At 41.7% G+C, this 23,927-nt stretch overlaps 1 protein-coding gene across 3 annotated transcripts in view; it reads left to right on the top strand.

The window, feature by feature from the left end:
• atp10d (ATPase phospholipid transporting 10D) overlaps positions 1-23,927 on the top strand; it is a 209,861-nt gene that overhangs the window by 134,165 nt on the left and 51,769 nt on the right. For all 3 annotated transcript variants that reach the window (XM_078217004.1, XM_078216997.1, XM_078216991.1), the window contains 6 exons: positions 616-722; positions 1,564-1,695; positions 5,055-5,182; positions 9,371-9,623; positions 13,633-13,868; positions 15,282-15,470. In XM_078217004.1, coding sequence (XP_078073130.1) covers positions 616-722; positions 1,564-1,695; positions 5,055-5,182; positions 9,371-9,623; positions 13,633-13,868; positions 15,282-15,470 — 1,045 coding nt within the window. The remainder of the gene's footprint in view (positions 1-615; positions 723-1,563; positions 1,696-5,054; positions 5,183-9,370; positions 9,624-13,632; positions 13,869-15,281; positions 15,471-23,927) is intronic.

Genomic DNA, 23,927 nt, shown 5'->3' on the forward strand with positions numbered 1-23,927 from the left:
GCTTGTTACTTTCTCCAAGAAATGCAATAAATTAGTCAAACATGATTTTCTTTTCACAAAACTATGTTGACTCTGCCAAATTGTACCGAGATTTTCTAAGTGCTGTGCCATAACTTCCTTAATAATTACATGCTTACCCCCTGCCCCCTATCATGACACCACCATTAACTGCCATAGTTAACTCTTGATGGTACATCCTTCCCTTAGAATATTTCTTTCTTCACTGGAGTGCATCTTTTCTGAGCATTCCGAAAAATGTCCTTAAATGCTTGCCACTGCATCTCCACTGAATTATCTCTTAACCTCATTTCCAGTTCACTTTAGCCACCTCTGTCTTCATGCCCTCCTAATTGTTCTTATTTAAGTTTAAAACACTAATCTTGGATCCACTCTGTTCTTTCCCTCAAATTGTTATTATTAAGGATGGGTAATTTAAGCAGTCTCATTATACCACATAGCAGTCTTGTACGAATAGTGCGTGTTTGGAAATATGCTTTCTCAGACTGTGTTTCTCTGAAATGTACCTTAATGAATATTTGGAAGAATAACAAATACACTGATTGTTTCTCCTTCAAGAATAACCAATTGTCCTGAAAATTGCTGTTTTGTGTACAGGGTACATCAGAATAAAGATCGGGTTGGCCTCAGTAAAGAAAATCTTTTGCTTCGAGGTTGCACCATAAGGAACACTGAGGCTGTTGTTGGAATTGTTGTTTATGCAGGTTGGTGTTAGAAATGAACCATCATTTAGTATAAAATAGCATGGTAAGTCTACATGTTTGTGATAAATTTTTATGAATGCAAATGTTTCACAATGAGTTACCAGAAAAATTAAAATTTGTTTAATGACATTGCTGATGGTTTTAAAAAAGAACTTAAGTTGGCTGCCAGAAGAAGAACATTTCAGCCAGTGAATCTGTTAACATCTGGTCTTCTATCTGGTTTCAGAATGCAAAGGTATATTTTGGTTCTTATTGTATTGGAACCATGTTTTTATTGGTTCATCCTCATGGTTCATATGTGAAGTTGAAAGGAATGCTTAATTTGAACACGTACTGTCATATTTTTGTCTCCTTTATTTTGAACAGTGCACTTTGATGACATCTCAGTTGACACTCAACTGGGAAGATTTATTGGTTTTGATCAATTTGAAGGAGTTAATATTAACATCAATCAATACATATAATTTTTGTGTTAATGACAATTAGTGATGTAATTTCACTCCCTATTTACTGTTGCTCCCAGTAACCACACTAATTTTTCTCTATATCTACAGTGTTCTTATTCAAATCTTAGTTCAAAATTAAAAGTGCAGTCAAAATTATGTCAGAGATTATGACCATAGTGAGAGAGGTATTATGAGCTGGTAACAATGTAAGCAGCATATGGCTACTCGTGCTGATTTGGGCACTACGAATAATTTAGTTGACTAAAGGAGCCTAGCTTCCTATTCCTATTCATGTTGTTTAATTCTAGTAATTAAAGAAAACACACAATTTTCCAGTTTAATTTAACAGTAACATTGGTTTTCAGATTATTTCCATTACTTTTATCCCAAACCAGGACATGAAACCAAAGCAATGATGAATAACAGTGGCCCCCGTTACAAGCGCAGCAAGCTAGAAAGGAAGCTTAATACAGATGTTCTTTGGTGCGTGGTCCTACTATTGGTGATGTGCCTGATTGGAGCATTTGGTAAGTGACCAAAATATGTGTAAAAGAAGTCTGGCCTGACTGTACACTGAGTTAAGTATTTCTTCCTGTGCAAAAAGTTGCACAACAATCCCTTATCAATCCAGAAACACACATTCTTGTTGAAACCTGAAGCACGAATTCACCGTTCACATTTAATTAGTCTGTGATGTAATTTGAATAGTACAAGTTTGGATGCTGTCCCTTGGACAAATGCATTGTTCCTATTAACAATTTTTATGATCTATTTTATAATCTAATTTATTTTTATGATAATCAATACCTTAGAATTAAGCTATGAGATCCCCATTGCTTTTGAAAAGAGAGAAAATCCATGGATGGATTTTAAAATTGGCTAATGATCTGGTGGCCGGCAATGGGGGGGGCCACTGCACGTGTGCCAATCTCCAAGCTGACAGATCGGTGCACGCGCAGTGGCCTGCTCAATCCTCTGGTGACGGCGCCTCTGGTGGAAATAGGCCTCGCCCACAGATTTCCAAAGTGAATCTTGCTAGGGCTCTCGGAGATGCACAGAATGCCAGAAATTCATTCTGGAAATCACCCAAAAAAAAACAGCGGGATTTACTCCCATTTTCCCGTATGTTGGGAACTTAGAATTTTTTGGGAGAATTCTGACCATTACCTTTAAAGATGTATTAATGCCCCCTATGACTGCAGAAATCAAATTCCAATGAAATGCGCAAAGATCCCTTTACATTTCATATGTCACATGACCACCCCCCCACCCCCACCCCCTTGAGCTGTTGGAAACTGTAGCATTGCTTTATGAAGCTAAAAGAGGCAGTCTGCCATCGTCTATCAACAAAACAACAGCACACCCAGAGCTCTTTTCAGGTTTAAATGTATGGCTCTTATCTACACTTTAGCTGCTGTATATCTGAATTTCTGTACCAGTGCCAAGTACAAGAGTAATTCATCTCCACGTCCTTCTGCCATCATGAATTCAGCACTACTGTCAGGAAAACAAAGAGAGTTTCAGTCGATCTATATTTGTATTGTTAAATATTAGAAATAAAATGTAGTTTTTTGTGGGTTTAAGTTAGTATTTTTGTAAAAGGAAGGATAAACCTATAGTTAGATTCACCTTGACAAAGGTGTTTGCGTTTGGTGCTTGGTTTTGATAAAAGCTGCGTTTGTGGTTGGAGAGGGTTATGGTGTGAAAAGTAAACAAGCTGTGGAGAGGTTGAAGTAGTTGCTTAGCAACCACAGGCACCTTTAGGGTAGGAAGACTTTGAGTTGAGTTTTTAGCAGGATATCTTGCAGTTCAAGATAGGAAGCCAGAGAGTGAACATCTCTTAGTTCTGCAAGAAGAATAGGAGGACAAGACAAAGGGACTACGAAAAGGCAGACTTCCCAAAGAACCAGATAAAGTCCAGACGACCAAGGAATTTAGACAGATAGAATGCCTTCGAAAGACTGAAGTGAAGGGAACAGAGACCAAGAAGTTCAACAAGGTACTGTTCAGGAGAATTCAAGGGAAAGGCTGATGTGTTCTGAGCTAGAGAGAGCTGCAATGTCCATGTCCTCTTGCAGTTTATCACAATACTCCCCATAGGTCACGATACTTCCATGTTTTATGTCGTATGCAAATTTTGAAATTGTGCCCTGTGAACTCAGGTCTAGGTCGTTAACACAAAAAGAAAAACAAGGGTCCTAACACCAACACCTGGAAACCCAGGATATACTTTGCTCCAGTTTGGTAAACAATCATTGACACCATAAAGAGTGGATGAGATGGTGGTATAGTGGTAATGTCCCTGGACAAGTAATCCAGATCTGAGGGGAGACTTAATAGAGGTGTATAAAATGATGAAGGGGATAGATAGAGTGAACGTTCAAAGACTATTTCCTCGGGTGGATGGAGCTATTACAAGGGGGCATAACTATAGGGTTCGTGGTGGGAGATACAGGACGGATATCAGAGGTAGGTTCTTTACGCAGAGAGTGGTTGGGGTGTGGAATGGACTGCCTGCAGTGATAGTGGAGTCAGACACTTTAGAAACATTTAAGCGGTTATTGGATAGGCACATGGAGCACACCAGGATGATAGGGAGTGGGATAGCTTGATCTTGGTTTCAGATAAAGCTCGGCACAACATCGTGGGCCGAAGGGCCTGTTCTGTGCTGTACTGTTCTATGTTCTATGTTCTATCTCCAGGCTACTGCTCTGAGGACACAGATTCAAATCCCACTACGGCAGCTGATGAAAGTTAAATTCAATTGATCAAAAAATCTGGAATCAAAACCAAGTCTCAGAATAGTGAGCATAAAGCTATCATTGATTGTTGTAAAAACCCATCTAGTTCACATGTCCTTTCGGGAAGGATATCTGACATTCTTACCTGTCTGACCTAAGTGTGGCTTGAGATCCACAGTAATGTAGTTGACTCTTACCTGCCCTTTAAAATGGCCTGGGAAGCCATTCAATTCAAGGGCAATTAGAGATGGCAAACAAATGCTAGCTTTGCAAGTGATGCCTGTGTCTCATGAAATAATTTTTTTTAAAAGCTTGCTTTCTGTCACTCAATCAATTTCATATTTCTACCACTACTGTCCCTTTTAGTCCATGGACTCTAATTTTGCCAACAAATGACACTTGATCAAATATCTTTTCGAAGCCCCCGTACACCACATCAACCGCATGTATACAACTAACTAAAAATGCTTTTGTGGCGACTCTCTGAGTGACTCAGTTGATTATGGCAGTGAGTCGCTGTCCCATATACAACCAGGAAAGTCCCAGGTTTAGCCCCAAGTCTGCACTAAGTTAGTTGATCTGTCAGATTTCCATTAATCTTTGATGGTATATTTCAAAGGTCCCACTTTCCCAGAAAATTTGTTATTGCCTGCAAGCCTAGATATGCTTCTTTTAGTATCTTTGTTGATGATTTCATAAATATTGTGAATGACAGAATTTTCTGTACCAATTATTGAGAGATCATCTGATCATTATTACTCAACTAGAATTGCTATGACCAAAAATTGGTCCTCAAAATGGTCTGAATTTGCTGTTACAAATCAGATTCTTTATGTAATTGACTTTACCTTTGATCTGAATAGATTTTTCTGTTATCCATAATGTGCCAGCCTGTATCAAAATGCACAATGCTACCTGAATCTTCTTGATAACTCTTGTGCAGTGTGAGCATTGTGTGTTGTACTTTATGGAGTCAGCAAAAATCCTATAAGGCTCCTGTTTCCTGGTAAATGTGTCTCTAAAAAAATACTGTGAATAAAACATTTATAAATTATTTCAAGCACTGTATTTTTTCTGCAATGTTTAAAAATAATGTTGTTCAATTTCTTAGATGTCTAACATTAACACCTCTTTTTTATGATAAGGTCATGGGATTTGGTTAAGCGGCTATTCGCAGATCCCCATTTTTAATGTCCCACAGCCAGATGGAGAACATACTCCTCCAGCTTTGGCAGCATTCTACATGTTCTGGACCATGATCATTTTACTACAGGTAAGGAGGCTGCACACAGCTTTTAATTTGTATTGATCCAGGTTGAAAACCTGACCCCAATTTATAAACGCAAAGCAAAAACATCTTATCAAGGTGAGTATTGTTAATGGTGAGGAACTAAAGACTTTCTCTTTTAGTCCAGAGTTTAATTCGGTGTAATATTGGCAACTTCAAAATAAAGATCAAAACAGTGCTAAATACTGACCATTTTCCTCTTTTATTGTACTGCTATTGCCATTGCCTTGACTGAGATCAACTAACTTAGTGCAGACTTGATGCTGAACCTGGGACTTCCCTGGTTGTGAATGGGGCAGCTACAAACTGCTGCAGCCAACTGAGTCAGTAACAGAGCTGACACAAAAGCACTTTGAATAAGTTATTATATGTAAACAGTTGATGTGATGTACAGGGACTTCCAAAAGGCATTGATGAAGTGTCACATAACAAGCTTGTCAGCAGAATTAGAGCCCAGGATTTTCCTTTTAATTTATTCTTTCATGGGATTCACTGGCAAGGCCAGATTTATTTGCCGTCTCTAATTTCCCTTCAACTGAGTGGCTTGCTAAACCATTTCAGAGTGCAGTTAAAAGTAAACCACATTACTGTGGATCTGGAGTCATACTTTTGCCAGGCCAGGCAAGCATAATAGATTTCCTTTCCGAATGGACGTGTGATCTAGCTAGGTTTTTACAAAAATCGATGATAGTTTCATGATCACCATTTTGAGACGTAAGCCCAGATTTTCATCTCCGTAGAGTCCAGAGATTTGCCCTTGGACCTTCAAAAGGGTCTGCATGCAGCTTGGAGATTATTGATCGAGAGTTGGGGCTTTTTGGGAAACTGATTCAAAAAGGAGTCAGGGCAGGCAGCCTTGGAACAAAGGCAGAGATTGTTGGGTGCAGAGGCAGGCTGGGCGTAATGCCTGCCTCTCTGCCTTGGCACTTAGTTTAAATAATTTTTAAAAGTCACCCCTACAAGCCTCACTACTCATCCCCCTGTCACCACACACACACTCCCTATGCTCCAGCCAACTTAGTTGCAACTTATGCCAACCTATGCTTCCCACACACCAAACTTTGCTTCCATACCAACTCATCTAGTATTCCTGATACACACTGGGCGGCCTTGACGGTTGCTGGGCGGCCTTGACGGTTGCTGGGGGGCCTTGACGGTTGCTGGGCGGCCTTGACGGTTGCTGGGCGGCCTTGACGGTTGCTGGGCGGCCTTGACGGTTGCTGGGCGGCCTTGACGGTTGCTGGGCAGCCTTGACGGTTGCTGGGCGGCCTTGACGGTTGCTGGGCGGCCTTGACGGTTGCTGGGCGGCCTTGACGGTTGCTGGGCGGCCTTGACGGTTGCTGGGCGGCCTTGACGGTTGCTGGGCGGCCTTGACGGTTGCTGGGCGGCCTTGACGGTTGCTGGGCGGCCTTGACGGTTGCTGGGCGGCCTTGACGGTTGCTGGGCGGCCTTGACGGTTGCTGGGCGGCCTTGACGGTTGCTGGGCGGCCTTGACGGTTGCTGGGCGGCCTTGACGGTTGCTGGGCGGCCTTGACGGTTGCTGGGCGGCCTTGACGGTTGCTGGGCGGCCTTGACGGTTGCTGGGCGGCCTTGACGGTTGCTGGGCGGCCTTGACGGTTGCTGGGCGGCCTTGACGGTTGCTGGGCGGCCTTGACGGTTGCTGGGCGGCCTTGACGGTTGCTGGGCGGCCTTGACGGTTGCTGGGCGGCCTTGACGGTTGCTGGGCGGCCTTGACGGTTGCTGGGCGGCCTTGACGGTTGCTGGGCGGCCTTGACGGTTGCTGGGCGGCCTTGACGGTTGCTGGGCGGCCTTGACGGTTGCTGGGCGGCCTTGACGGTTGCTGGGCGGCCTTGACGGTTGCTGGGCGGCCTTGACGGTTGCTGGGCGGCCTTGACGGTTGCTGGGCGGCCTTGACGGTTGCTGGGCGGCCTTGACGGTTGCTGGGCGGCCTTGACGGTTGCTGGGCGGCCTTGACGGTTGCTGGGCGGCCTTGACGGTTGCTGGGCGGCCTTGACGGTTGCTGGGCGGCCTTGACGGTTGCTGGGCGGCCTTGACGGTTGCTGGGCGGCCTTGACGGTTGCTGGGCGGCCTTGACGGTTGCTGGGCGGCCTTGACGGTTGCTGGGCGGCCTTGACGGTTGCTGGGCGGCCTTGACGGTTGCTGGGCGGCCTTGACATTGCTGGGTGCCCTTGACAGTTTTAATGAGTTTGTAAAACATGTATAATTATGTTTAATTCTAGCATATCCATAGGTTGCTGCACCTCCTCCAAAGGATGCCAGGACTCTATCCAAAGGGGTACTCTGGCTCCTCAAAGAATTCACTAAGTTCAGACATCCTCTTACTTGGTATGCTCTGCACATTCTGGGATTCACGAAGCTAAATGGAAGCAGCCAATGATATTTTGCCTCTGCAAACTACGCATGTGAGAACCCCAGCCCAACGCCAGTCCCGCCGCCATGAAGATAAGAAATGCCAGGTTCGGGTACAGGACTTAGAAAATTCGACCATTTCCAGAATTTTGCCACGATAGAGAGCTGCTTCATTGTAGTGAAAATCTGAGCCTTGGTTTCAGGTCCAGATATTTTATTAATTGAATTTAAATTCCACCAGCTGCCATGGTGGGATTTGAACCTGTGTCCTCCAGAATATTAGCTTGGGCCTCTGGTTTATCTGTCCAGGGACCTTACCATTACACCACCTTCTCTTCCTCACTCGGGTGAATGGTTGTTTTCCGGACTGGTGCAAGGTATCTATTGGGTTTCCAGGTGTCGGTGTTACGATCCTTGCTTTTCTCTATGTATTAATGATGTAGAATTGAGTGTACTGGACGCAATTTCAAAATTTGCATACGACATAAAACATGGGAGAATTGTGGCCTATGAGGAGCATGGTGAGAGGGCATAAACAGTCTGGTGGAATGGGTAGACATGTGACAGATGAACAGAGATGTGAAGTGATTCCTTTTGGTAGAAATAAGAGGAAAACCAATAAACTAAAGGATACAATTCTAAATGGGATTTAGAAGCAGAGGAACTTTGGAGTATATGCCTACAAATCATTGAAGGTTGAGAAAATGGTTAACAAATTGTTGGAGGTCCTAAACTTTAATAGGGGTTATGATAAAAGATTAGAGTTATGATTAGCGAGTTATGATAAATTTACATAAAACACTGGTTCAGCTTCGACTGTAGTAATGTGCCCAGTTCAAGGTATCACACTTTATGAAAGATATGAAGACATTAGTGTAAAAAGATTCACGAAAGTGTTTCTAGAATGAGGAATTTTAGTTATGTGGGTAGATTGGAGAAGCTGGAGCTGGTCTCCTTGGAGTAGGGAATATTAAGAGGAGGTTTGATAGAGGTGTTCAAAATCATGAGAGGTCTTGACAGAGTAGATAGGGAGAAATTGTCCTCGTTAGCAGTAGAATCAAGAACCAGAAGACACTGATATAGGGCAATTAGCAAAAAAAAATGGTGATCTGAAGAAAACCCATTTTACACAACAAATGGCTAGGATCTGGAATCCAATGTGCGAGAATTTGGTGGATGCAGATTTAGTTGAGAATTCATTCGAGAATTGCATAATTATCTGTAAAACAAAATGCAGGCAATGGGGAAAAGTTGGGGAAGTGGGATTAGCTGAGTTGTTTTTGCAGCGAGCCGGTATGGACATGATGGGCTGAATAGCCTCCTTTTGTGCTGTAACAACTCTAATGTTTTTATAATGTTGGCAAAACATTCTAAAAGCAAGCCCATCTGTGATAAAGATCTTGCTGGCTACTTAAAAATAACTGATTCACAAACTGCATCCGCATCTGGTACAAATTGTGTGGAGTGGAAGATATCTCCCCAGAGAGACAAGAAAAATTCTACAGTGAGTTTACTACAATTGCACTGGCTGAACTCTGGGAACTGGCTGACTAGCCTTTAACTGGAAGTTGAGGCAAACACACAAGTTCTAAGAGCAATATTTTCAAAATGTGTTTAATTTTCCATAAAATATTTCTTGTCAGTTTTGCAATTTTAGAAACAACTGAGTGCAAAATAGCATATTTTAACATTGTGATAATATAACATTACAAAATAACTGTTCAAACTAAAACTTATCCTGAATAACCTGATTCCGTGCAAATGTTACTTTTGTTTATACCATCTTGGTTCTTTATTTCTCAGGTGTTGATCCCAATTTCCTTGTATGTATCCATTGAAATAGTAAAGCTGGGTCAAATACTCCTCCTCCAGAGTGACATTGACTTGTATGATGAAAATATAGATTCAACAATACAATGCCGGGCTTTGAACATTACTGAAGACTTGGGACAGATTCAATACCTCTTCTCAGATAAAACTGGAACACTCACTGAGAACAAAATGATTTTCTGCAGATGCAACATTGCTGGGGTTGAGTATTTCCATGAAGAAAATGGTATGTTCCTATCTTTTTTATGGCCTCTGGCTTTTATTTGCAAATATAATGATTTGCCAGATTTTAAAGGCTTTTAAATCTTCATATGTACTACCTCACTGAAGTTATCCAGTAAATCCTAGATATATCAACCAAGAAGATTCTAGGTTCTTTCTCAAGTATGTGGTGACTTAGCTCATCATGAACCTATTTTGCCAGCCACACAGCTTTGGAGATGGGGGGGAGCTTACAAAAGGTGAGTGTAAAGTTGTATACCAAGTGATCTCCTGTGGCATGGTGAGACTGGAGCCAGCTACCCAGTCGTCTGTGGAAGGTAACCACTTACTGGCAATTAAGTCGCCACTTGGGCGAGATTGGTCATGCTGCCAGGATTTTCCTGATGATGGGTCCTCCTGCTGAAGTCAAAGCCCTTCAGATGGCTGGAGGATTAGCGAAGTCTACTGTGAGCCCCCTCTTCCCACCCAAGGACTGCAATGCTGGAAGTCCACCCTCCACAATGAAGGCAATCAATATATTGTAAAACATTAGTGGTCCCAGCATTGATCCCTGTAGAACCCCACTGGTTATAGGTCGCCAACCTGAAAACGAATCCTTTATCCCCACTCAATGTTTCCTGCCTATTGGCCAATTCTCTATCCATGCCAGTAAATTACCTCCAACACCATGGGTTCTTATCTTATGACTTAACCTTTTGTGAGATATCTTATTGAAAGCCTTCTGAAAGTCCAAATATAACACATCTACTGATTCCCTGCTATCCACTCTGGTTGAGACTTTCTCGAAAAACTCTAATAAGTCAGACACGGTTCTCCTTTCATGAAGCCATGCTGATTCTGCTAGATTAGAGTATGATTTTCCAAATGTGCTGCTAATACTTCCTTAACAATTAATTCCAATATTTTTCCAACAATAGATTTTAGGCGAATCAGCCTATTTTTACCACCTTTTTGCCTTCCTCCCTTTTTGAATAGGGCTGTCACATTGGCGGTTTTCCAATCTCAGTAGTTCTCCAGAATCCAAGGATTTATGGAAAATTGCAACCAATGCATCCACTACCTCAGTAGCAATTTCTTTTAGCATCCTAGGTTGCAAGCCATGCGGGCCAGGGGTCTTATCTGCCTTTAGCCTGTTAGTTTGACTAATACTGCTTCTCTAATGATGGTGATGGTACTTAATTTCTCTTCTGTATTCTTGAGTATTAATGGGATATTTATGCTTTTTAAAATGCATTATTAAGACTTAGTTAATAATAGATTCCAGCATTTTCCCCAAAAACTGATATTAAGCTAATTGGCACTGCTTTTTTTTCTCCCTCTTTAGAAAAGCTATGTAACATTTGCCTACTTCAATCTAATAAGTCCTGAAACTCCCTTCCTAACAGCACCAGGGGTGTATCTACACAATATGGACTGCAGTGGTTCAAGAACATGGCTCACCATCACCTCAAGCACAATTAGGGATATGCAGCGCTGCCCACATTCCGTAAAAGAATTTTAAAAAACTCAATCCCCACTCACTTATGCCCACCCTTCTCATTCATCCCCACTCACTGATGTTCAAGTTTTGTACCTTTTTGATAAATATTCTGCCTTTCTATTCTTACGACCAAAGTAAATAACTTCACACTTCCCCACACTATACTCCACTTTATTGCTCACTCAGTGAACCTGATATCTTCTCCTCATTATGTCCCAAAACGTCCCAAGCCAATTAAGTACTTTTAAGGCATAGTCACTTTGTGATGCTCAGCTGCCGGGGTGTAAATCATTCTTCAGGCATTTACAAGCAAATTGCCAAATTGTCACCTTGTGATTTCAAAACTGTCTGATGTGCATAATGCTTCCAATAAAAATAAAGTCAAGCAAACAAATTCTTCCTCCTCCAACTCAGACCCCACTCAACTAAAAAGCATCCGAAGGACATCAAGGTACTATAGAAGTGCAAGATGTTTTGTTTTTAGCTGCAATGCACTATTTTCTGGCTGGAAACAGCATATGACTTGGTGCTTGATCTTTGCCAAGACAAACAAAACAACCTATTCATGCAGGAAGGCAGTAAATGCATAATATGAAAAAAATTGAAGAGAAGCAGTTACAAATTCATATGGATTCATGAAAAATACTCCTAAGTGATCAGGTCACAATTATACATGGTGTTACAAGATGGACTGTGTTTTATAATAAAACTTCAATGTGAGCCTGCAATTTCTTTTGCTTCCTGGATCCCTCCCCTTGATGTCTGCTGGATATTACTTTGTGCCCTGATTATGAATGCAGAGCATAAGAATTGTGAGCATATCTTTATGTTCTAAAATTTGATGGCATTGTGAGTTACCCATGTGAGCAGTTTTAATGTATTCTGAGTATAAAATCTCCTAAATATATGTGAATTGCGATTAATTTTGTCATCTTTGTGCTTTGTTACTGACTCTGATATAACTCTTGGTTAGTGTAGAAATCCTCTATTTAAAATAAATCTTTCGCTAATATGGTTGTGATTCAATATCTTATGTAATTTTAAAAGTTGCTTGAAAAGCCCAATCTCTCAGAGCAAATCCATCAAAGAATCCAAGTTGCCAGAAAACTAAAATGGCTAAGAACATAAAATAATGAAATTACATAGCAGGTGAATTAGTGTAGATTAATATCCTGGGTGTGACGCTTCATTGGAATTGACCTGGTTAGACTAAAGAGACCATCTTCTGGAGCAGAATCAGGACATCCCCATGAGAATTAAAAGGTGCAAGTTACCTATCTTTCGCTATTGGATGCTGCTCAACCTGTTGTCCATTTCCAATATTTTCATCTTTTGGGTTGGAGGGTAGTGAGGTCAAGTTTGCTTGTTCTATAAATGGAATAAAGTCCTTTACTTGTCTTTGTGCACAATTCTACTTGATGGAATGGGATTTGCACCAGAAATTTGTAGATTTGGTTAAATTATGTGAAAATATTAATATATGATGCCAATTTCCTTTTAAAATCAAAATCTTATATTAGTCATACTTCTGTATGAACCAATTTGGATTGTAATTTGAACTTGGGCAGACTACTACGTTCATAAATTAAAAAGAAAACTACTTCTAAAAGAAGAAACAACTTGTTGTAAACTGAATTATTAATTATTTTTTTCAAAATAAGAGATAAGATAAAATCCTGCATAATTGACCTGTAACAATCTTTTTCTTTTCAAAAAAAAAGGGACTGGAAGCTAATTACTCAAATGAAATGGGACAGACATGTTTTATGAACTTTGTCATTGGGGCATGTCAACCATCTGCCATCCTTGTCTTTTTGACATACTGTTGAGTTCCATTGTGAAAGCAGTATTGGATTAAGACTTTTAAAAAGATAAATGGTTGCCAAACTAATTTTAATATAATCAGCCAAGCTATGTGAAGATCCCAATGTACCTCGTACACCTGTGTTTTCTATTACATTAGTCAAGCTAGCCACATGTGGCTAACTGGGAATCCTGATGTGGTTAATTGCATTTTGGACAAGGAATTAAAAAGATGAGTAATAGATGCTGTTGATGGGCGTTTGATTTCTATGCTCCTATTGGCACAGCAAATGCATGTGCACTTCAACATTTTTGTGCATTTGTTGGTAAGATAGAAAGCAGAGTGTTTGTTGATCATTGTGAATTCTTTATTTCCTTAAATACTGAATGGTGGTAGATATTTATAAATATACATATAAACCTGTATATTTACCTATGTTGTGAGCTGGAATGCAAGGCGTTCACTACAAAATTAGTACGCGTGACTAAAACGTGTGTTAGAAAAGTCATTTTATGTACACTTGTATTGAAGATCGACTTCAAAACAGTTTTGTGCACCATGCCCTTTAAAGTCTTTAAGCAGGGTACACCTAAAAGAACAGAATGTTCAGCATTAAGTGCTAACGTCCATTGAATTGTTGTGACTTGTGCCATTTGTGTGAAGAGAATACATGAGTCAGTCCAGTACAACTCTTTATATTCATCTTGGCTTTTTCTTCCCATCCCTCAGCAAAAAGGCTGGAGTTCTATCAGGATTTTGTTTCTGAAGATTTATCTAATGCCCCTGTGGAATCCGTTTGTAAATGGCACCCTTCGAACAGCTGCAGATCACCACCTGTACAGGGGAGCCATAGCTCACTGAATTGCTTAACTGCTAATCGCTCAACACTGAGGAAGGAGGATGCATATGAAGAGGAACATGAAAAAATTACACATTCCTGTGATGTGGCATTCAGCAGTTCAATTGTGAGTATGCTCACTATATTCTGTTTATTTTATTTACTGAAGCTTCTCATTTGTCATTTCTTACTCTTGTTCCTCAGCTGAATACATTTTCTAAAATTTGGTAGGACACAAACAAAAGCTGCAGCAAATGTGTGATCAGTGCATATATTCCTGTCTTTCAAATATGTAAATAGACTCCATTTTAAAATAAAATAGATGGCATATAAACTTTTTGAAATCTGTCCATGGGTTTTTCCTTGGTACTAGAATTGTGAAACATTTAATAAAGGTAAAACCCCAATCCTAAAGCTCAGCAAATTTTTTTTTCTCAGTTGCATATAGTCCAACCATTTTATTTTAGATATTTATTAAACTTAAAAGGAGCATGCATCTGCATCGGGGAATAGTGCAGCATGGATTGCAACTTGCTCATCTCCCACATTTTGATTTCTATTATAAGGAGAGTGAAGGTAGCTCCGGGTAAATAGAAAATGGAAAATCCAAACAAGATCTATTATAGGTGCGTAAATGAATGGGCTAGATCTCCAAGAGGCATGGGAGTGTTTTAATTGAAATCCTTGCAGTATTGAAGAATTATAGGATAGTGGAGGGAAGCATTTTCTTTGGTAGAGAAAATCAGAACATAAATTGCTTCATTAAAAATTGATGGGTGGAATTTTACAGTTAGCAACAAAACAACAGCAATTGTACTGAACTTGAAGAAAGCTGCCCACTTTGATCTAGTGAGCTCGATGGCATGCCATTCCCCTTTCTTGATGGTAGTTTAAAGTCTGTCACCGTGTCAAAGGGATGGTTTGGTGTGCAACAGCTGTGATGTCAACAAGTCAATATTTGCCCACAAAAAAAATACACTTAATGCATTATATGCACTTAATATCCTTCATTTTTAATTTAATTTTTTTTGTAGTTGAGTGAAGTATGATTTCATTTAGATGCAAGCTAAAATATAAATAAACTTTCGTAAACATTTAGGGGGTGACCTCAACAGTTCGCCCTCTGAAGAAGTGTTTCCAAACCCCAGTGGTTGTGTCAATTTCAATAGCAAATGCTGAAAGTTTTGCATCATTACAACAAAATATCTGGACCATTGAAGATAAAATGGGTTCTGAGATGTGGAATCCAATCTCAGAACCCATTTTAATCAATGGAGGTGTTTGATAGTGGGCTGTGTACTTTACAAATAATAATATTGAGAATGTGAAAGAGCAGAACTCGGAATTTTAGAAAAAAAGTAAAGCGATAGCAACACAGCCTTTAGGGGCAAAATGTTCTTTGAAAGGCCTTCCTTCAGAAATAAAAAATAGCCTAAATACAAATGGAAAATAGTCAAACCCCTATCTTCTGCTTCCTCAGTTTCTCTACACTGCGGGTTTCAATAGAATCATTGGCCTAATAATGTGTCCTGATTTGCAGGAGAGAGATGTTGCACCAGATTCTCAGCTTCTAAGGAAATTAGAACAAATCACATCTTATCCGCTGGACCTGTTGGATGGGGCAGAAAAAGGGCTATCCCTGGAATACACATACATTGTTGACTTCTTCCTTGCTTTAGCCATCTGCAATACTGTTGTCGTGTCATCGCTTCATCAGCCAAAGCATCGGGTAAAGTCAACATCTATTCAGTGTTTGATAATTTAAAATAAGATTTTCTTAGAACTCTGGAATCTGGATTTAAGTTGAGTGCTGAATGATGGGTGAAACTCTCTTGTTTAATCATTTTTAAGTGTTCTACATGAAATTACTTGGTATAGTTTCAATCCATATTGACGATGTGGAGATGGGGGATGAGGACAGAGGGTGATTCTCCTAAGGCAGCAAGGATGAAGCTTCCATGTTGACACTACCTCCAAAAGTAGAAAATTACTCTCCTCTCTGGTTTCCTTCATCTTAAGAAACCATGAAATATATTCTACAAACAATATTTATTTGATTTGATTTATTATTGTCACATGTATTAACATACAGTGAAAAGTATTGTTTCTTGCGCGCTACACAGACAAAACATACCGTTCATAGAGAAGGAAATGAGAGAGTGCAGAATGTAGTGTTACAGTCATAGCTAGGTTGTAGAGAAAGATCAACTTAATGCAAGGTATGTCCGTTCAAAAGTCTGACAGCAGCAGGGAAGAAGCTGTTCTTGAGTCGGTTGGTGCGTGACCTCAGACTTTTGTTATCCTAGCAAAACACCAGAATCTCAGGTCTTTGTGATAGTAACAAGTGTGTTCATGATAATCTGATACTAAACTATCTTTCTTCAAGTAAATAAATACTAAATTAATTACGTAATCTGTTTTAATTTGAATAATGGTGGCAAAGAAAGATGGGGTTAAAAGAAAAAGCATCTGGTCCACAGAAAAGTTACAGCACAGAAAGAGGCCATTCAGTCCATCGTGTCTGTGCCAGAGGTGTCTCAGAAACAATTTAAAATGATGAAATGGGATGGAAGGAACAGAATCAGTAATGTATGGGTAATTAGAGATAATTTCAAATATAGGTTTTCAGAGCAGAATCCTTCCAATATGGTTAGTACTGCTGCCTCACAGCGCCAGCGACCAGGGCTCAATTCCAGCCTCAGGGCACTGTGTGGAATTTGTACGTTCTTCCCTTGCCTGCGTGCGTTTCCTCCGGGTGCTCTGGTTTCCTCCTACAATCCAACAATGTGCAGGTTAGGTTGATTGGCCATGCTAAATTGTCCCTTAGTGTCAGGGGAATTAGTAGGTTAAATATGTGGGGTTACGAGGATAGGGCCTGGGTGGGATCGTTGTCGGAGTAGGCTCAATGGGCCGAATGGCCTCGGCACTGTTGGGATTCTATGATTCTGTTCTATGATGAGAAGTGTTAAAATGATTCATGTTGTGCCATTATCAATAGTAAGGGCACTACATTGAGAAAATTGTTGTTTTAACAGAAGTAGAATAGGAAAACAAAATAAACCTTTTGTATGATTATGTTTATAGCTTGTCCCTAAATGTGGTTCTGTGCATTGTAGCAGACTGTATAGTTTTAAAGGCCATTCTTTGGCTGAGGTGTTAACTGAGACTTTGTCAGCCTATTGTGGTGGATGGTAAAGATGCATTTGAGGAAAGAATGGAATTCTCCTGATGTCTTGGTCAACTTGCCTCCTTTAATCTATGAAACCAAAAACAAATCAACTGGTAATTCCACTTCCTGCTGTTTGTGGGATGTTGCTATGCATAAAACAAACTGTTGGGCTTTTCCACGTGGTAGTAATTTCATAGTGTAATTACTTTATTGTGAAGCATTTGGGCCAATTTGAGTGTTAAGTTCTTAAAATTCCAAATGTTTTAAAAACATATAGATTTTCTCCATATTATTATTACATTTCCAGGTTTACAGTTCCTATTAACTGTTGTTGTTGAATGATTTTGAGATGTATTAACTTCCATGTAGTGATTTATGAGGAGAGATTGAGTTGGTTAGGGTTATATTCACTGGAGTTCAGAAGAACGAAGAGGATCTCATAACCTATAAAATTCTAACTGGGCTAGACAGGGTAGATGCAGGAAGGATGCTCTCGATGGTGGGGGTGTCCAAAACTAGGGGTCACACTGAGGATACTGGGTGGACTGTTTAGGACTGAGAAGAGGAGAAATTTCTTCATTCAGAGTTTGAAAGTCTGTGGAATTCCCTGCCACAGGGGGCAGCTGAGGCCAAAACATTGTATATCTTCAAGAAGGAGTCAGACGTGGCTCTTGGGACTAACGGGATCAAAGGATTTGGGGGAAGATGGAACAGGGCTATTGAGTTGGATGATCAGCCATGATCATAATGAAATGAATGGTGGGGAGCAGGCTCCAAGAACCGAATGGCCTCTTCCTGCTCCTATTTTCAATGTTTCTGTGTGAGCTCACTGGCGAAAACAGGTTAGCAGCACCATAACCATGTTCAGGACTATTAGTGAATTTGTGGAAGGGAACGGGGACTGGACTAAATATGTGGCAAGGTTGGAGCACCTTTTCTTGGCAAATGGAATTGCAGAATAGACTGAAAAGCACTCAATTCTTCAGGGCGTGTGAATCGAAGTCTTAAAAGCTAGTGCAAAATTTAGCAACACCCAGAGACTGGGGAACGTTGCATTTCTGGATTTAGTTGCACTCATTTAGAATCACCACAATTCAAAACCCTCAGTGATTGTCTAGTGTTTCCAGTTCCATAGTCAGTAAGGCAGGACATTCTGTAATCAACTTTGTTGCGGAATCAAGACAACTGCCTGAACATTGGGAGTTTCAAGCAGTATTGGAGGGCATAAGACATAGGAGCAGAATTAGGCCACTCGGCACATCGAGTCTGCTCCGCCATTCAGTCATGGCTGATATTTTTCTCATCCCCGTTCTCCTGCTTTTTCCCCATAACCCCTGATCCCCTTATTAATCAAGAGCCTATCTATCTCTGTCTTAAAGACACTCAATGACCTTGCCTCCGCAGCCTTCTGCGCCAAAGAATTCCACAGATTCACTATTCTCTGGCTGAAGAAATTCCTCCTCATCTCTCTTTCGAAGAATCGTCCCTCTCGCCTGAGGTTGTGCCCTCTGGTTCTAGTTTTTTCCATTAGTGGAAACATTCTACCCACGTCCACTCTACCCAGGCCTCGCAGTATCCTGTAAGTTTCAATAAGATCCCCCCTCATCCTTCTAAACTCCAATGAGTACAGACCCAGAGTCATCAACAGTTCTTCATATGACAAGCTCTTCATTCCAGGGATCGTTCTTGTGAACCTCCTCTGGACCCTTTCCAAGGCCAGCACATCCTTCCTTAGATAAGGGGCCCAAAACTGCTCACAATACTCCAAATGGAGCAGATCCTTATACAGCCTCAGAAGTACATCCCTGCTTTTGTATTCTAGCCCCCTCAACATGAATGCTAACATTGCATTTGCCTTCCTAACTGATGACTGAACCTGCACGTTAACTTTAAGAAAATCTTGAACATGGACTCCCAAGTCCCTTTGTGTTTCTGATTTCCTAAGCATTTTCCCATTTAGAAAATAGTTTATGCCTTCATTTCAAGAGATGAAATTGCTGCGCCTCTAACAGAAATCTTTGTTTTTTCATTGGACTCAGGTGAGGTCCCAGAGGATTGGAGGATAGCAAATGTGGTCCCGTTATTTAAGAAGGGTAGCCAGGATAACCCGGGTAATTATAGGCCAGTAAGCTTGACGTCCATGGTAGGGAAATTGTTGGAGAAGATTCTTAGAGATGGGATCTATTCACATTTAGAACTGAATAATCTCATTAGCGATAGACAACATGGTTTTGTGCGAGGGAGGTCATGCCTCACAAATTTGGTTGAGTTTTTTGAGGAGGTGACAAAAATGATTGACGAGGCAAGGGCTGTCCGTGGATGTCGTCTACATGGATTTTAGTAAAGCATTTGACAAGGTCCTTCATGGCAGGCTGGTGCAAAAGGTTAAATCTCATGGGATCAAAGGTGAACTAGCTAGATGGGTACAGAACTGGCTTGGCCATAGAAGACACAAGGTAGCAGTGGCGGGGTCTTTTTCTGATTGGAGGTCTGTGACTAGTGGTGTTCCGCAGAGCTCTGTACTGGTCCCTCTGCTGTTTGTGATATATATAAATGATTTGGAAGATGATGTAGCTGGTCTGATTAGTAAGTTTGCGGATGACGCAAAGATTGCTGGAGTCGCGGATAGTGATGAACATTGTCAGAGAATACAGCAGGATATAGATAGGCTGGAAAATTGGGCGGAGAAATGGCAGATGGAATTTAATCCAGATAAATGCGAAGTGATGCATTTTGGTAGATCTAATGCAGGGGGGAGCTAAACAATAAATGGCAGAACATCAGGAGTATAGACACACACAGGGATCTGGGTGTGCAAGTCCACAGATCCTTAAAGGTGGCAGCACAGGTGGAAAAGTTCAAGGCCACAAGTTCAAGGTAAGGGGAGCAAGGTTCAATACAGATATGTGGGGGACGTATTTTACATAGAGGGTGGTGGGGGCCTGGAATGCACTACCAAGCAAGGTGGTTGAGGCAGACACGCTAGGATCATTTAAGACTTATCTAGATAGCCACATGAACAGACTGGGAATAGAGGGATACAAACGGATGGTCTAGTTAGGAACACATGATCAGTGCAGGCTTGGAGGGCTGAAGGACCTGTTCCTGTGCTGTATTCTTTGTTCTCCTTCCAAAGTGCATAACCTAAATTTTCCACATTGTATTCCATCTGCCACTTCTTTGCCCACTCTCCTAACCTGTCCAAGTCCTTCTGCAGCCCCCCTGCTTCCTCAATACTACATGTCCCTCTACATATCTTTATATCATCTGCAAACCTAGCAACAGTGCCTTCAGTTCCTCCTTCCAAATCATTAATGTATATTGTGAAAAGTTGTGGTCCCAACACTGACCCCTGAGGCACACCACTAGTCACCGGCTGCCATCCTGAAAAAGACCCCTTTATCCCCACTCTCTGCCTTCTGCCAGTCAGCCAAACCTCTATCCATGCCAGGATCTTACCCTTAACAACATGGGCTGTTAACTTATTTAACAGTCTCCTATGTAGCACCTTGTCAAAGGCCTTCTGGAAATCTAAATAAATCACGTCCACTGGCTCTCCTTTATCTAATTTCCTTGTTACCTCCTCAAAGAACTCTAACAGATTTGTCAGACATGACCTCCCCTTGACAAAGCTGTTATGACTCAGTCCTACTTTATCATGCACTTCCAAGTACTCTGCGATCTCATCTTTAATAATGGACTCTAAAATCTTGTGAATGACCGAAGTGAGGCTAACCGGCCTATAATTTCCCGTCTGCTGCCTCCCTCCCTTCTTAAACAGTGGTGTTACATTAGCTACTTTCCAGTCCTCTGGTACCCTCCCTGCCTCCACTGATTCTGGAAAGATCACCACCAATGCCTCCACAATTTCCTCAGCTATCTCTTTTAGAACTCTGGTGTGTAGTCCATCTGGTCCAGGTGACTTATTCACCTTCTGACCTTTCAGTTTCCCCAGAACCTTCTCCTCAGTGATGGCCACTACACTCACCTGTGCCCCCTGACTCTCCTGGAGCTCTGGCATCCCACTGGTGTCTTCCACTGTGAAGACTGATGCAAAGTAACTATTCAGTTCCTCTGTCATTTCTTTGTTTCCTATTATTACTTCTCCAGCCTCATTTTCCAGTGGTCCAATGTTTTGCCTCTCTCTTCCCTTTTATATATTGAAAACATTCTTCCTATTTTCTTCTATATTACTAGCTAGCTTACTTATTTCATCTTCTCCCCCTTGCTTTTTTTAGTTGTCCTCTGCCCACTTTTAAAGGCTTCCCAATCCTCTGGCTTCCCACTAATCCTTGCCACTTTGTATGCTTTTTCTTTTGCTTTTATGCTGTCCTTGACTTCCCTCGTCAGCCATGGATGCCTCGTCCTCCCCTTAGCACGTTTCCTCCTCCTTGGGATGAATTTCTGTTGTGCCTCCTCAATAACTGCCAAGAACTCCTGCCATTGCTGTTCCACTGTCTTCCCTGTTAGGTTTCCTTTCCAATCAACTTTGGCCAGCTCCTTCCTCATGTCTTGTAGTTACCTTTATTTAATTGTAATACCGTTACACCTGATTCCAGCTTCTCCCCTTCAAACTGCAGAGTAAATTCTATCACTTTGTGGTCACTGCTCCCTAAGGGTTCCTTCACCTTAAGTTCCCTAATCAAGTCTGCCTCATTACACATCACCAAATCCAAAATTGCCTGTTTCCTCGTAGGCTCTGTCATGAGCTGCTCCAAAAAACCATCTCTTAGACATTCCACAAATTCCTTTTCTTGGGATCCACTACCTACCTGATTTTCCCAGTCCTCCTGCATACTGAAGTTCCCCATGATTGTAATATTGCCTTTTTTATATGCCTGCTCTGTAACAGACTACTCTGTGGACAGCATTCAGTGTCACTTGTTGGGAGAAGCCAGCCACATTGACTTTCAAGAAGGCTCTCGAAATTTCCCAGGGCATGGAAATGGCTGCCAGCAATGCAAAAGACATTCGAAAGGTCAATGGCAGTGTACAGGCGGATGCAGTGCATCAAGTAAAGAAAGAGGTTGCAAACAAAAAAGTGAAAGCAGTGGAATGTTTTACGTGTAGTGGGACACACTATGCGAATCATTGCAAATTTATGGATACTATTGTCACTGTTGCAACAACAAGGGCCATTTAGCTAAGAAATGCAGGAATGCTAAGAGCAAATCAAGCTTAAGCAGCGAAATTCAAATTTGAAAAGGCCTGAGTCAGCTACGCAAAACCTGGAAAGCTCAGAACAGGCAGAGCAACACTCTTAGAGTATGTTGTAATGTGAGTGAGGGGCACGTGAAGCCTATCTATGCTACAGTGGATGTCAATGGAAAAAAAAATTAAGATGGAGGTGGACACTGGAGCTTCTGTATCTGCAATCAGTGAGGAGACCTACAAGAAGATTTTGGACTCTAAACAGACGGCAGCTCTTACTCAGGCAGGGATCCAACTTTGGATGTACACCGGAGAGGCTATACCATTGCTTGGGGCGTTAGAAGTGGATATTGCATACAACAGCCAAAAAGCAAGAGCACGGTAAAAGGGAAAGGGCCTAGTTTACTGGGGTGTGACTGGCTCAGTAACATGCTGTTGAACTGGGGTGAGATTAAGCACACACAGGTGACAGAGCATATCATTCAGAAATAGCCTTGAAATTTTCAAAGGTGAACTGGGTAAATTGTGTGGCACAACAGTTAGGTTGTTTGTAGATCTTCACTCAGACTATGGGGGAGGGGAAGGGGGTGTTTAGCTCAGTGATACGTTCAGAGATGTGTGAACATATGAATGTTGCAGTTTTGAACACTGCAGCCGAAAGTTCAGTAATAGATTCTTGTGAAAGAATTTGTGTTGTGATTGCTGCAATGCTCAAGATCTTATCCACCCAACAAATTGCAAGCTCCCTGATAAAAGCAGTTCATGCAAAATAATTTGCTTCAAATGGTCAGCAGTACAGTCCACATCGGTTAATCAATGGGAGGAATCCCAAAATACCTTCTGTGCAGCGTTGCCACCCCCTGACCTGAGAACGGATTATAATTAGTTTCACGTTTCCTGTGTATTTGAATGCGGGGGAGAAAAGGATTCGCCAAGGAGAAAATTTGACAAGCTTTACAGCATCGCATAAGATCATCAGATAAACTTGGAGATTTAAGAAACTCGCCACTACCTTCTCAAGGCAGTTAGAGATGGGCAATGAATGCTGGCCTAGCCAGCAAAGCCCACATCCCGTGAATGAATTTAAAAAACAGTATTTCTGTTTGCAGGTTCTAACGTGGCGCAGGTGTGGCCTATTCCCAAATCCTGCGCAGCAGCAGTGACCCAGGCCATCTTCAAATTTATCTGGAGATCAAAGATGGATCGTGTCCGGAAGGAAGCGATGCACAAATCTCCAGAGAACGGAGGGAAAAACGTTCCCAACGCCGCCCTCATCCTGATGGCCACCTTTGTGTGCGGCTGCATCAAGCTGTGTGTAGATCCTCGGTACGCTAACAGCAAGTGCCACTACTTTTTGAGGTTCTACCTGTCCCAAGTGTTGCGGAGGATGGGTCTGGCCACACTGTCGCGGAACGCTCCAAGTAGTTGGACCGTACCGCAGCACCTGTCCTTCGTGGAGAAATTTTTCCCTAAACACACCTTTGACCACATTGTGCTCAAGCAGTGGTCAGCACGTAATATCCTTGAGGCCCTGAGAGAAAAGGGGATGGCGGATCCTGTCGGATGGTTCCCTGAGCAAACTGTCAGTGTCATCTGGCAGAATGCCTCATCACCAGAACTCACAAACAAGCACCAAGACCTGGCTTGGCTGGTGGTGAGAAGGGCACTCCCCGTCAGATCCTTTATGCACGCTCGAAGTCTCAACATCACCGCACGCTGCCCTCGAAGCGGCTGCGGGGGTGATGAGACGGTCGCACACCTCCTTGTGGAATGTGCCTTTGCAAAGAAGGTCTGGAGTGAGATGCAGTGGTATTTGTCAAGGTTCGTCCCGAACGGCTCGGTGACGCAGGACTCTGTGCTCTACGG

The sequence above is a fragment of the Mustelus asterias genome, chromosome 1 (assembly GCF_964213995.1).
Source record: "Mustelus asterias chromosome 1, sMusAst1.hap1.1, whole genome shotgun sequence".
In the NCBI taxonomy this organism is placed as follows: domain Eukaryota; kingdom Metazoa; phylum Chordata; class Chondrichthyes; order Carcharhiniformes; family Triakidae; genus Mustelus; species Mustelus asterias.